Genomic DNA, 13,948 nt, shown 5'->3' with positions numbered 1-13,948 from the left:
GGTCACAAATCAAGCCTCGGTACATTTAAGAAAATTGAAATCATATCGAGCATCTTTTCCGACCACAACGCTATGAGATTAGAAATCAATTACAGGGGAAAAAACGTAAAAAACACAAACACATGGAGGCTAAACAATACGTTATTAAATAACCAAGAAATCACCGAAGAAATCAAAGAGCAAATCAAAAAATACCTAGAGACAAATTACAATGACACCACGACAATCCATAACCTATGGGATGCAGCAAAAGCAGTTCTAAGAGGGAAGTTTATAGCAAAACAAGCCTACCTCAAGAAACAAGAAAAATCTCAAATAAACAATCTAACCTTATACCAAAAGGAACTAGAGAAAGAAGAACAAACAAAACCCAATGTTAGTAGAAAGAAAGAAATCATAAAGATCAAAGCAGAAATAAATGAAATAGAAACAGAGAAAACAACAGGAAAGATCAATAAAACTAAAAGCTGGTTCTTTGAGTAGATAAAATTGATAAACCTTTAGCCAAACTCATCAAGAAAAAGAGGGAGAGGACTCAAATCAATAAAATTAGAAATGAAAAAGGAGAAGTTACAACAGACACCGCAGAAATACAAAGCATCCTAAGAGACGACTACAACCAACTCTATGCCAATAAAATGGACAACCTGGAAGAAATGGACAAATTCTTAGAAAGGTATAACCTGCCAAGACTGAACCAGGAAGAAATAGAAAATGTGAACAGACCAATTACAAGTAATGAAATTGAAACTGTGATTAAAAATCTTCCAACAAAAGTCCAGGACCAGATGGCTTCACAGGTGAATTCTATCACACATTCAGAGAAGAGATAACACCCATCCTTCTCAAACTCTTCAGTCTCTCAAGGCAAGAAATAAAAGCAAAAATAAACAAATGGAACCTAGTCAAAGGTATAAGCTTTTGCACAGCAAAGGAAACCATAAACAGAATGAAAAGACAACCTACAGAATGAGAGAAAATATTTGCAAATATTTGCAAACGATGCAACTGACAAGGGCTTAATTTCCAAAATATACAAACAGCTCATACAGCTCAATATCAAAAAAACAACCCAATCAAAAAATGGGCAGAAGACCTAAACAGACATTTCTCCAAAGAACACATACAGATGGCCAACAGGCACATGAAAAGATGCTCAACATCGCTAATTATTAGAGAAATGCAAATCAAAACTACAATGAGGTATCATCTCACACCAGTTAGAATGGGCATCATCAGAAAATCTACAAGCAACAAATGCTGGAGAGGGTGTGGATTAAAGGGAACCCTCTTGTATTGTTGGTGGGAATGTAAATCGATACAGCCACTTTGGAGAACAGTACAGAGGTTCCTTAAAAAACTAAAAACAGAGTTACCATATTATCCAGCAATCCCACTCCTGGGCATATATCTGGAAAAGACAAAAACTCTAACTCGAAAAGATACATGCACCCCAATGTTCACTGCAGCACTATTTACAATAGCCAAGACATGGAAGCAACCTAAATGTCCATTGAGAGATGAATGGATAAAGAAGATGTGGTATGTATATACAATGGAATATTAATCAGCCATAAAAAAGAATGAAATAATGCCATTTTCAACAACATGGATGGACCGAAAGATTATCATACTAAGTGAATAAGTCAAAAAAAGAAAAACAAATTTCGTATGGTATCACTTATATGTGAAATCTAAAAAAATAATATAAATAATATAAATGAACTTATTTACAAAGCAGAAACTGACTCACAGACACAGAAAACAAACTTATGGTTACCAAAGGGGAAGAGAGGAGAGGAAGGCTAAATTAGGAGTTTGGGATTAACAGATATACACTACCATATATAAAATAAACAACAAGGACCTACTGTATAGCACAGGGAACTCTATTTCATATTTTCTAATAACCTATAATGGAAAAGAATGTAAAAAATACATAGGGACTTCCCTGGTGGTGCAGTGGCTAAGAATCTGCCTGCCAATGCAGGGGACACGGGTTCGAGCCCTGGTCCGGAAAGATCCCACATGCGGCAGAGCAACTAAGCCCGTGTGCCACAACTATTGAGCCTGCGCTCTAGAGCCCACAAGCCACAACTACTGAGCCCGTGCGCTACAGCTACTGAAGCCCGTGTACCTAGAGCCCGTGCTCCACAACGAGAAGCCACTGCAATTGGAAGCCCACGCACCACAACAAAGAGTAGCCCCCGCTCATCACAGCTAGTAGAAAGCCCGCATGCAGCAACAAAGACCCAACACAGCCAAATAATAAAAATAAATTAATTTAAAAAAAAGATAACAGTATAGATATATGAATCACTTTGCTGTATACCTGAAACTAACAGAACATTGTAAATCAACTATATTTCAATTAAAAAAAAAAAGGCAAGCTATCAGACCATGCATGGTAGCATTACAGCCATGTAGCAATCTACACAGGAGGGATATGCATTTGAACAATGGTTGTTTCTCTGAATGATGGGATTGTAGGTGGTTTTCATTCTCATTTGCACACATTCTTGTGATTTCTACAATACATACATGCCTGATGAAGTATTGAAATGGGGAAGATCTAAAATGGACTTTGAGAAAATAGGACTTAAATAGGTAGAGGTGGAAAGAGGGGTGACAGAAAATGAGCACACTTCCTAGGGTTGGAAATAGCAAGAGCCAAGATCCACGTCACAGAGGCTCCAAGCAGGAAAAGGGGCTGGTTAAGAAACAAGGCCATAAAGGACCAAATTTAAGAGATCTGAAACAGGGGCTAAAAATGTTTTTCCCTTCTGTAACTCATAGGGTATAGTTTCAGAACTGTACAAAGAAAGATCAGGTAGACTAGAAGGGGCTGAGAACAAATCCTGAAGGGAGGGAGCTCAATTAGGATTTATAACAGTTCAGGCATCAAGTCCTGAACTATCTGAAATACGCCAAAGCAACAGATAAGGAATCCAGGTGTTATCTGATGAGAACCTGTGACCTGGACTGGATGAGGGAGCAGAGGCACAGGGACTAATGGATTTCAAGCTGGAGCAGAGCAGACGGGAGGAGGAAGGTCAACGTCTAAAACGAGAAAAGTCCAATTTGAGACAAACTAAGTCTGTGTTGACTGAGGGACGTATACCTAGGAATTTCCTGCAGATCACCAAAACCACAGGACTAGCAGGACACAGACTGTGGGGACAAGGCTCCGAGAGTCGTCCACTGAGGGATCCAGGTCAGTGACAGATATCCTCTCAACATCTCACCCAAGAGCAGAGAATGTTGCCAGTAAATCCCAGGTCTCAAGGGCTCTTTCAAAAACGCAGCAAAGTCTTCCCAGAGAAGCCCCAGGCTGGCCCTGTGGTGACTCTAATATAAAAGAGCTGCTGCCAAAGGGCAACAAATCCAAAGGACAGTTCAGGTCCTTTCGCACCAGCAGCAGGTGCTCGTGAGCACCCTGGCAGGGGTGTGCTGCTGCTGGGGAGGAGAACCAGGGAGGCAGCAAGGAGGCGTTCACAGTGTACACTCTGCACCTTTCAAATTCTGAACCACGTAACCACTGTCTAGTCAAAATAACATAAAGTTTAACTTTCTTTAAAAGGTCACTCAACTGAGTGGGCCCTATGCCATCCCCACTGATGAGGCAAACAGCACAAGAACAAAGATCATGGACTGGCAGGGCAAGCTGCCTAATGGGGACCAGGTCTGCCCTGGTTGGCGCCACACCACTGCCCCAACAAAGCAACCACTGCGTGGCAAGGCCTGGAAGGCAGGAACTCAGCCCAACCCCAGGAACAAATCAGTATTCTTCCAAGGAAAGCCTGGCAAAATTAACAGTCAAGAGTCTCTTTTCCAAACCAGAGGCAGTCTGTAAGTGAAAGGCTGTGCTCTGTCACCCCCAGCAGCCTCCAGCACCAGTCAGGAAGGCTGGGGAGGCTGTCACAGCACAGGGAGCAGGTTAAGAAGCTGTGTGCAGGAGAGTTACTCAGCAAGCTCTCTGCTAAACTAACGAATTCAATACACTTCACCTGTGTGGATCCCAGGAAAGAGCAGAGTGCACAAATCAGAAATAGTGATGCACATTTTTTTCAAATAGTTTAAAGGGTGATTATTTGCACTGTGAAATTAGTTAGGAGAGTCATTTCAAAAGTTTCCTAGATGCATTCAAAGTCTCCTGAAATGCCAACCCAATCATAAATTTTAAGATGCCAATCTTTTGGCCCACATTTCATTCTTGTCTTTCCTAAGCACCACTGGAAAAACATGGATCGTTGGGAGGAAGACCACTTCCAAAGCTTAAATTCCAAGTTTCTTAGTTTGGCAACAATACTGTGCTTTGGGAATTTAAAATTATAAGCACGGTTCCCAGAGGAAAACGTTTCCTTTATTAGCAATTGGCTTTGACAATTCCATTCCAGGATGCTAAATATAACAAAATACCTTCTGACTTTTAAAATAAACACATTCCCCAGATTATTTTGTCTGCTTATTTATAAGACACTTTGCCACAACAGTTAAGCAACTGAAACATTTTTTTAAATCTTTCAAATTTGTTCCAGTTCTTTTAATGAATTGACCTAATACTGTTTTCTGAATTCTTCTACTATGAAATAAGAAAGTTCCCATTTCACCATTTATTTCCCTAAAAAGATATCCTTGTTTTATTATTTCTAATTTTCCTAAATTTTAACCCAAGAATATCAGCAAAGCCAGAATCATGGAAGTTTGAAATCCCATGCATGATAATCAGAAATATTGAGCAATGGAGCAACTGTCTTGTTCTGGGCTAATGGACTACATTAGGCTTTTAACAGAAGGCAAGTAGGTGCTGTGTTTGTGGAGCAACAAGCACTTAGTGAACCTCTAAGCCCCAGGCATTCTGTCATCATAGAAGCAGTTTAAGTGCAATTGTAAAAAATTAAGGTACCTTTAGCTGGATAGTTCCTCATATCCTCCCTACCTGCACCAGGGGATGGGAAAGTACTTAAGAATCAACTGGCGCTTTTGTCTGGGAGATGGATCCACGTAGTTAGGTGGGGAGGGTAGAAACTTTGTTTCACCTCATAACGTCATGGTTTCTGGGTCTGTGGCTTTGCTTGTCTTTACCACTGAGTAAGTCTAATTATTACAAATAGCTTTTCAAAAATACAACCCATTAGGTATCATGCCTTCTTTTTTTCTACCTCTTCTCACACCTTCTAAAACCACAAAGTCCCATTAACATCAAGTCTGATCTCTCACCCTTAAACAGGGCTACACGGCCTCCAAATATCTGTAAACTCCCCAAAAGGCATATGCAGTGTGGCCACAAAGCTCTTCCAGGCCCAGCTAGAGTATTTAATGGGAAGATTAGAAACTTCAAAGTAACTTGTCTCTGTAAGCGACTCCTCAACTTGCACCCAAGCCCTAAATTTTCTCCAAAACGTATTGTAAAAATCAGTATGGAGAGTTCTCCTTGGGTGATCCACTGTCATAACCAAAAAAATTGTTTAAAATCCCATTCTCTTTCACCCGAAACATTCCTTCCAGTATAACTGCTGTTGACACCCTGACACCTAATCTTGTGCCTTCTTCCTTCCTGATACCTCCCTAATGTTCCTTTCCTCCAGTTACCAAAAACGGAAAGCTACATAAATGGGTGCTGTGGGCCTGGTGTAGAGCAACAGGGATTGGTGGGAACAGCTGTTCCTCAGTTCCAGCCAAACGTTAATCAGGTGGGAATGTGATGGCAGATCTTCCAATGATCCAAAACAGGCAATAAATTCAGATTGTTGGGAGAAATATTCTGGTTTTTAAAGCAACACAGGGACCAAAGAAAACAACTGCAGGTCACCTGTTGGCAACCCGCGAGTCAGCCAGTCTGCTTCATTCTGGTCCATGCTCCCTCAGTCCAGTCTACACATCACTGTCAGATCAGTTTACCAAATAACACTGCTCCTGACCACTGCTAACTCCAGGCTCGAAATACTACCACTAAGTTTATGCTGTCATTCAACGCCCACAGTAACATAATGACTCCTCACCTTCCTCAACTCCCTTACACAAACCTTTCACTTCAACCAATTAAGTCTACTCCCCTCATCTCTCAACCCCAACCAACTACGTCCCTGCCAAGATGGCCTCTGTTCTACCCTCCTTCTCTACCCCATCAACGCCCACATCTGAAGCAGGAAACAAGCCCATCTTTGGGGAATATACCTTCCAACACCTGCTGACTACATGAATTAAGAGACTACTCTGCTTAAAGCCAACAGATTTAACTTTCGAAAAGGGGTTTAAATCTCCTAACAGGCAAATCACATGGCCTTGTCTTGTTACACCTCCAGCCCCCAAATAACATTTTAAAGATCAGAGAGGCTAAGTCACGCTCAGAGGAGTCTTTCCGGGGTCTCGACGTCTTCACACCCAGGAAGGCCTCGGGGAGGGGGATTGGCGTAGGTCCCCGCAACCAGCCCTGCGAGGGCTGCGGACATGCGCAACCCCCGCGCTCTCCTTCCTGCGCCCCGGAGATACCACACCCAACTGGACCCCAGAGCCATGTCCCCGGGACCCCGACCTGCTGAACCCTGCCGCGAGCTCCGCGGGGCCCAGCACCCGAGGACCCTTCCCGCCGACCAGGCCCGGGGCCGCCGACGGCTGCGCAGAAGAGTCAGATGGCAAGACGACCCCTCTGCGCGCACCCCCGCACGAACCTCCGGGGGACTCCGCTGCCCCGGCCGCGCCCACCCGATGCTGCCGCTACCTTGTCCTCAGGCGGTGCGTCCGGCTCGCGGGCCATCCTCTGCCTTAGCTCCGTCATGCTGGAAACACCAGCGCTTCGTCGCTGCGGCCGAGTGGCGCAGCCGCCGGGGCCGGCAGCTCAGCGCGGGCACGCGCGTACTCTGCTCGGCCGGCCCCGCGTCGCCTAAGCAGCGCGCAGCTTCGCAGCGGCTCCTGGCGCCACCGCAGCCCGGCCGCCAGCCCTGAAACTTGGCCCCGCCCGGTGCAGCCACCGCCCTTTCACCCGGGCAGAGCACGACCAGCCTCCTCCAGCCCAGGCCTACCAACTCCTTTTCTCGGGAGGGCCCCGAACGAGCGCGCACGCGCACCGCTGCCATCACAGCCCCGGAGATACACCAATGGCGCGAACCCGTCAAGGAGGCGGGGCGGAGGCGGGGCGAGCGGAGAGGAGCGGAGAGGCGTGCATTGGATAGCTGCATGAGAGGGCTGGAAAAGGCGTGTGTTTCTGAGGGAGACTAGTCAATGGGAGCTCGGGAGCTGGAGCCCGGGGTCTTAGAGATAACAGGTTGCTGGGGGCCATGGGCTGCAGCCCCGAGGCTCTAGCCGGCCTAGTGCTCGCTGCCTTCGGCTTCTTGTCTTCAATAGCCAGGGCTCTTCCCTCTCACTGATAAGTAGACGCTTGTTAGGCCCTGAGCGGAAAGGCCTGGAGAACGCACCTGTGTAAAAGGAGGAGATTACGTGATAAGGAAGTGAAAGCCAAACTTAAGTCTGCGTTGCTTTGCCAAGTTATCTTCTATTTAGTGAGCGTTAATTATGTGCTGGGTACTGAACTATGTAATCTCTTTAATGTATCTCATTTAATCTGTACAACGCTTGGAAGTGGATGTGATTTTCATTTTGCAGCTAGGGTCTTCCACGATTATTCAGCTTTCTTTTCTCTCTTCTGGACTATTGAAGGATATTTTTGGACAGGAATGCTGCCTGCTTTGTTCACAGCCCAATCTCCTATGTACCTGACGCATCCCAAGTACCCATTTAATAGATTTAAAGTTTCTCCTGAAAGAAAATGATTTAACCAAGTTCTCACGGCTAGAAAGTGCCCACTAAGAATACGAACACAGATCTGTTACCAACGTCCTCTTTAACATACTCCTGGTCTTCCTAAATTCATTGTTAATGTCTGTGTTGCTCAGCATTGCCTTCAGCAGTTCCTGTTGGCTGCCTTTAAGTGATGTAAAACAAGTATAAAATGGGGCCCCTTCCCTTAAGCATATTGTAGTTTAACAAGGAGAGAAATTTGCACACATAGGAGTTGCAATTTTGTGTTAGTAATTTTGACCTGAACTGTGAAGTTTGGGGAAAGTAGTGAGAATTCTGAAAAGGGTGTTATATTTTCTTGATTTCTATAAAAGTATATTCCCAAGTGCCTATAACACTGCTTCAAAGTGACAGTAAAATAGGTATAGAGGAACACTGAACTCAGGGTATGCTTTGTTCCCTATTAACGCACAAATACTTGGTTTTTTTAGAGAAACAGACCACTCCCTTCAGGCCATAATTTATTTAGAGAAAGCTGTGCTCTTTTGTTTTATTTTGTCTTTTGTTTTAATCTTATTTATAAAAGTAAATAACATGGGACTTCCCTGGTGGTCCAGTGGGTAAGACTCCAGCTCCCAATGCAGGGAACCCGGGTTCCATCCCTGGTGGGGAACTAGATACTGCATGCATGCCGCAACTAAGAAGTCTGCACGCCGCAACTATGAGCCTGCATGCCGCAATGAAGATCCCGCATGCCGCAATGAAGATCCCGCGTGCTGCAACTAAGACCGGCCCAGCCAAAATAAATAAATAAATATTTTTTAAAAGTAAAAAATAAATTATTTTTAAAAAGTAAATAACATGCTGATGGTAATTTTAAAACTATTTTAATCTGTTGGAGACTGTGTGACCACCATTTTGACTAATGTCAGTGATCAATTCTTGAACTAAAGACCAGACACTTCTTGGGTAAATTAAGCAAGGTTTATTATCTAAAGGATCTAGAAGGATGTCAACACAAAGACAGTCACATGTCATCCTTTAAGACAGGTGGAAGTGTTAGTAACCAGATTCTCACCTTTATGGAACATAATTGTGAAAGGTCACATCCGAGTAAGCATCACATCAGTCCTCCTGGAACCTCAGCTGTTTGCTTTGAAACAGCCTAACTGGAGAACCAGTGCACGTAGATCAGAGTTTCAGAACGCACAGTATAATTACTAGGGTAGATAACTCCCTACAGTTTGGCCCGAACAAACTTCTTATCTGTCATACTCAGCCCTCCCAAGCTAATGGAGCTCAGACCAGGTACAATTCTGAAGTCAGTACTGTGGTAAACAGGGATCAGATATTTAGACCTCTGGAAGTCATGTTAACAGGTATTTAGGCAAGCTTTAGAGCCTCTCCCTCAACTGTAGGAAGAAATTAAAAGTAAAAAATTTCTCTCACCTCCAGCCCAAAGAAGAATTTTGTTCTTTTACATTACGTTACACCTCCTCCTCTACCCCTGATTTTTCCCTTCAATAGAAATACCTCATAATAATAGAATACTTCATAATAGCTCTTTCCTCTAGGGCCCTTTCTTCCAGGCTTGTGACATATCTTGTATATGGTGATTCTTTTCATTGCACTCTTTCTATTGCACTCCTATACCTATACTTTAGATTAGTATAGGTAACTAGCATGAGATTTTTAGTCCCCCAGAGTGTGCAGGCTGACTGCAAGCTCAGCATAAGTGGGCAGGTATTGCTATAATTATTATCATTCTATAAGAAAAACACCTCCCACCTTCTTGATGATTTGAAAACTGCATTGGTACAAGTGACAAGAAAATTCTTCAGTTCCCCGAATAGTGTTTTTCCTCTCTTAGAGGGGAAGAACTGTCAATAAATGAATTATTTAAACAATACATTTTTTAAAAAATTGTCCATAAACAAAAACAGACTTGATCTAGTCTTTTTCTTGTCCTTCATATTGCCTTTCTAGATCTTATCTTGACAAGTGTTCTCAGAAAGCTAAAACTTCTTATTCAGTTTAATGAGATGACATGCAAAATGGAATTGAGAATGGGCTAGGCAGAACTGTCTAACATCTTAAAGTTTCAAAAATGCAAATCCTGCATTCCCACAAACTTGTAGACCTATTAGATTATTAGACAGCCCATCTAAACTATAATTTCAGTCTTCTCTCTGACAAAGCATAGGTCTTACTTTTTCAAACCAATAGTCTATATGGAGGTGCAGGTGGCTTTAAGCATAAATATTCATCAATTGATCACACATGCTGAAACAGTACTTTTCAGTCCTAATTATTTATTAGAATTACCTGGGGAGCTTCTAAAAATGCCAATGGAGGGCCCATCCTAGACCAACTAAATAAGAATCTCTAGAGATGGAACCTAGAGGAAATAGGCTTATTTCTTTCGGTTTGTTAAGCTCTCCAGATGAGTCTAATGTACAGCCAGGAATGAGACTCAGTTTAATATGTGATATCACCTTGTAAAGAAATTTGCCAGAGGGCTTCCCTGGTGGCGCAGTGGTTGAGAGTCCACCTGCCGATGCAGGGGACACGGGTTCGTGCCCCGATCCCGGAAGATCCCACATGCCGCGGAGCGGCTGGGCCTGCGAGCCATGGCCGCGGAGCCTGTGCGTCCGGAGCCTGTGCTCCGCAACGGGAGAGGCAGGCTCCGCAACGGGAGAGGCCACAGCAGTGAGAGGCCCGCGTACAGCAAAAAAAAAAAAAGAAATTTGCCAGAAATATATTAAATAGTTCACAGCATTTTTTCTCTCCCACCATGCATTAACATTTTCTGACCAACAATACATGTTTGATGAAGAAATTGTGGGAAATGCAGAAAAGCATAATGAAAAATATTAAGATCATTTGTGGTAGCATCAGCCATAGATAATTACTGTTAATATCCATATTATTGCCTTTTTATTCTATTTTATGTGCACTTACACTCAGATATAATAATTTTAGAAAGTTGGGATACTATTGTTTATACTGTTTCATAACCCGATTTTTTAACATCAAATGCCCTTTGAGAATGGTACTTGAAAGGCTTTATAGTATTCCATCTTACAGATTTACCATAATTTACCTAACAGAGACCATATTGTTAGACCTGAAGATTATTTCCAATTTCAGGGGAATTGTTAATAATTCTATAAGAAACATTCTTAAATATGCCTCATCTTGGTAAGTAACTCTGATTACTTCTTTGGGAAAAAAAATCCTATAGATTGAATTTCTGTGTCAAAGACTAAATAAAAGATTCCAAGGATTTTCATACACATTTCCAAATTCCCACTGGAAAAATTATATCAATTTATACTCTCATCTTCAAGTCATGAAAGTGCCCACTTCCTTATATCCTTCCTAAGAAATGGGTATTAACACAATTTTTATTAATTTGGTAGATTAAAATTTTATCTCCCTTTAATTTATGTTTCTTTGCTTATTAATATGCTAACCATTTTTCATACATTTACTAAGACTGGACCTTAGGCACTAGAAGCCAGGGACCTCTGGATTTTGTTTAGATACATAAAGTGCCCTTTTATTCAGCTTGAATTGGGTTCTCTGTTGTGGAAACAAAGTATATTAACCAACACAAGTTTTTAGGCACACTGAAGTTTTAAAACTTATGTAGTCATTCCTGATGTTTTATGGGTTTTTTTCCTTTTATGTTTAGAAGCCCACAGCAAGATCTCTTAAATATTTACCAAAATATTTTTCCATTTCTTATTGGGTTTACATTTATTTGAATTTTAATTATTTAATCTATCTGGAAATTATTTCAGTAAACAGTTATTAGGAAGAGTCTATAGCTTTACTTTTTCCTAGAAGTTTAACGAATTGTTTGGTCATAATTTAATTCATTCTTTCTCTCACTGATTGAAATAGCACCTTTACTAGTTGTTAAAGTAATCCCCTTAAAACAGAAATTGGGAACTTCCCTGGTGGCGCAGCGAATAAGAATACACCTGCCAATGCAGGGGACACAGGTTCGATCCCTGGCCCGGGAAGATCCCACATGCCGCAGAGCAACTAAGCCCGCGTGCCACAACTACTGAGCCTGCATGCCACAACTACTGAAGCCTGCTCGCCTAGAGCCCGTGCTCCGCAACAAGAGAAACCACTGCAATGAGACACCTGCGCACGGCAATGAAGAGTAGCCCCCACTCTCCGCAACTAGAGAAAGTCCGTGAGCAGCAACAAAGACCCAACACAGCCATAAATAAATTAATTAATTAAAAAAAAACAGAAATTGTCTCACGCCAAAGACCTTTTGATAACTTTCCTTTTCACTTATAGAGGGCTTGTAAAGGGCTATAAGATCTCAGCCCTGCCTCTCTTTGCAACCTCACCTTGCACCACTCTCCCCATTGTTCAGTGTGTTCCGGACACATCAATCTTTGAGTCCTATTGTATGTCAATTACATCTCAATAAAACAGGGGAAAAATACTTATAAAAAAAGCTTTGAATTTTAAAACAAACTACTACCTGAACACTTTCTAAGCATGCTGTCCTTTTTAAACATGTTATTCTTTCAGCCTAGAATACTTTCTCCCACTCTCCAAACAGCTAGTTTCTCTGGTAAACTGCTACCTCTGCAGAAGGCCTTCCCTGACCACAGGTCATACCCATTCTTAAGTCATGGGTGGAGTTTAATTGCCATTTAAAATACCTTCAAATCAACACTTCGATTTGGCATTAAACCAAAATGTTATTACGTAAGCAGAAAGCACAGAAACAGAGTAGTAGAGTATACATTCGTTATCAGTGAAGCAAATGTTTCTCACTGTTGGAATGAATACATTCCACATTTTGCAAAGGAACTGAGACACTAAAAGGACCTGGAGGGACTTCCCTGGTGGTGCAGTGGTTAAGAATCTGACTGCCAATGCAGGGGACATGGGTTCAAGCCCTGGTCTGGGATGATCCCACATGCCACAGAGCAACTAAGCCCGTGTGCCACACTACTGAGCCTGTGCGTCACAACTACTGAAGCCCACACGCCTAGAGCCCATGCTCTGCAACAAGAGAAGCCACTGTAATGAGAAGCCTGAGCACCACAATGAAGAGTAGCCCCCACTCTCCGCAACTAGAGAAAGCCTGTGCACGGCAACAAAGACCCAACGCAGCCATAAATAAATGAATAAATAAATAAATATTTTTAAAAAATAAATAAATAAAAATAAAAGGACCTGGAAAGGAAAATACCTACAAATAGATGAAACCGTTGTGTTTTGATATAAAGATGTATGCAAAAGGATAGTTGATTATACATAAAGGAAGTTAGTGCTAGTATCAAAATTTACGAATGGGTGGCAGAGACTTGGAAGAAATTCCAGAGACAATAGAGGAGCACTCTTGAGAATTCTGCATCATCCACACCCTTGACGACAGAGTATGATATATGGAAAAACAGCAGTATCAGTAACTGAGTAAGAAACTGAATGTGAAGATATATTAAAAGTGCTTTAACCAATATATATATAGTGTGTACATATTATGCACATGAGTGACATATACAAATGTTTTTAAAAGTCTAAAAGTCCTGGGACTTCCCTGGTGGCGCAGTGGTTAAGAATCCGCCTGCCAATGCAGGGGACACAGGTTCAATCCCTCGTCTGGGAAGATCCCACATGCCACAGAGCAACTGAGCCCATGTACCACAACTACTGAGCCTGCGCTCCAGGGCTCGCGTGCCGCAACTACTGAGCTTGTGCTCTAGGGCCCGTATGCTGCAACTACTGAAGCCTGCATGCCTGGAGACCATGCTCCACAAGAGAGAAGCCACCGCGATCAGAAGCCCACACACTGCAACCAAGAGTAGCCCCCACTCACCACAGCTATAGAAAGCCCGCGCATAGCAATGAAGACCCAGCGCAGCCAAAAAAAAAAAAAAAAAAAAAAAAAAAGTCTAAAAGTCCTTTTGATAATTACAAAATAGACATTCCAAATGATAAATCATATGATAGTTTTATATTTTATTTTCTTGTGCTACATAAAATAATGGGGCATCTTACAATTGAAGGTACCTTAAATTCAGTGAACTAGATACACCTAATAAAAATGCTAGAGGGGGGCTTCCCTGGTGGCTCAGTGGTTCGGAGTCCGCCTGCCGATGCAGGGGACGCGGGTTCGTGCCCCGGTCTGGGAGGATCCCACATGCTGCGGAGCAGCTGGGCCCATGAGCCA

General features: G+C 42.5%; 1 protein-coding gene across 1 annotated transcript in view; it reads right to left on the bottom strand.

Moving 5' to 3' along the window:
- CDS2 (CDP-diacylglycerol synthase 2) overlaps positions 1–7,018 on the bottom strand; it is a 54,460-nt gene extending 47,442 nt beyond the window's left edge. The window contains exon 1 of the mRNA XM_060077923.1: positions 6,722–7,018. Within this exon, the coding sequence (XP_059933906.1) occupies positions 6,722–6,778 (57 nt within the window). The 5' untranslated portion in view covers positions 6,779–7,018. The remainder of the gene's footprint in view (positions 1–6,721) is intronic.
- Positions 7,019–13,948: the final 6,930 nt, after the last annotated feature.

Source organism: Mesoplodon densirostris, chromosome 16, assembly GCF_025265405.1.
Source record: "Mesoplodon densirostris isolate mMesDen1 chromosome 16, mMesDen1 primary haplotype, whole genome shotgun sequence".
Classification (NCBI taxonomy): domain Eukaryota; kingdom Metazoa; phylum Chordata; class Mammalia; order Artiodactyla; family Ziphiidae; genus Mesoplodon; species Mesoplodon densirostris.
Note: the sequence above shows the minus strand (reverse complement) of the source record. Positions and strands in the feature narration are given on the sequence as shown.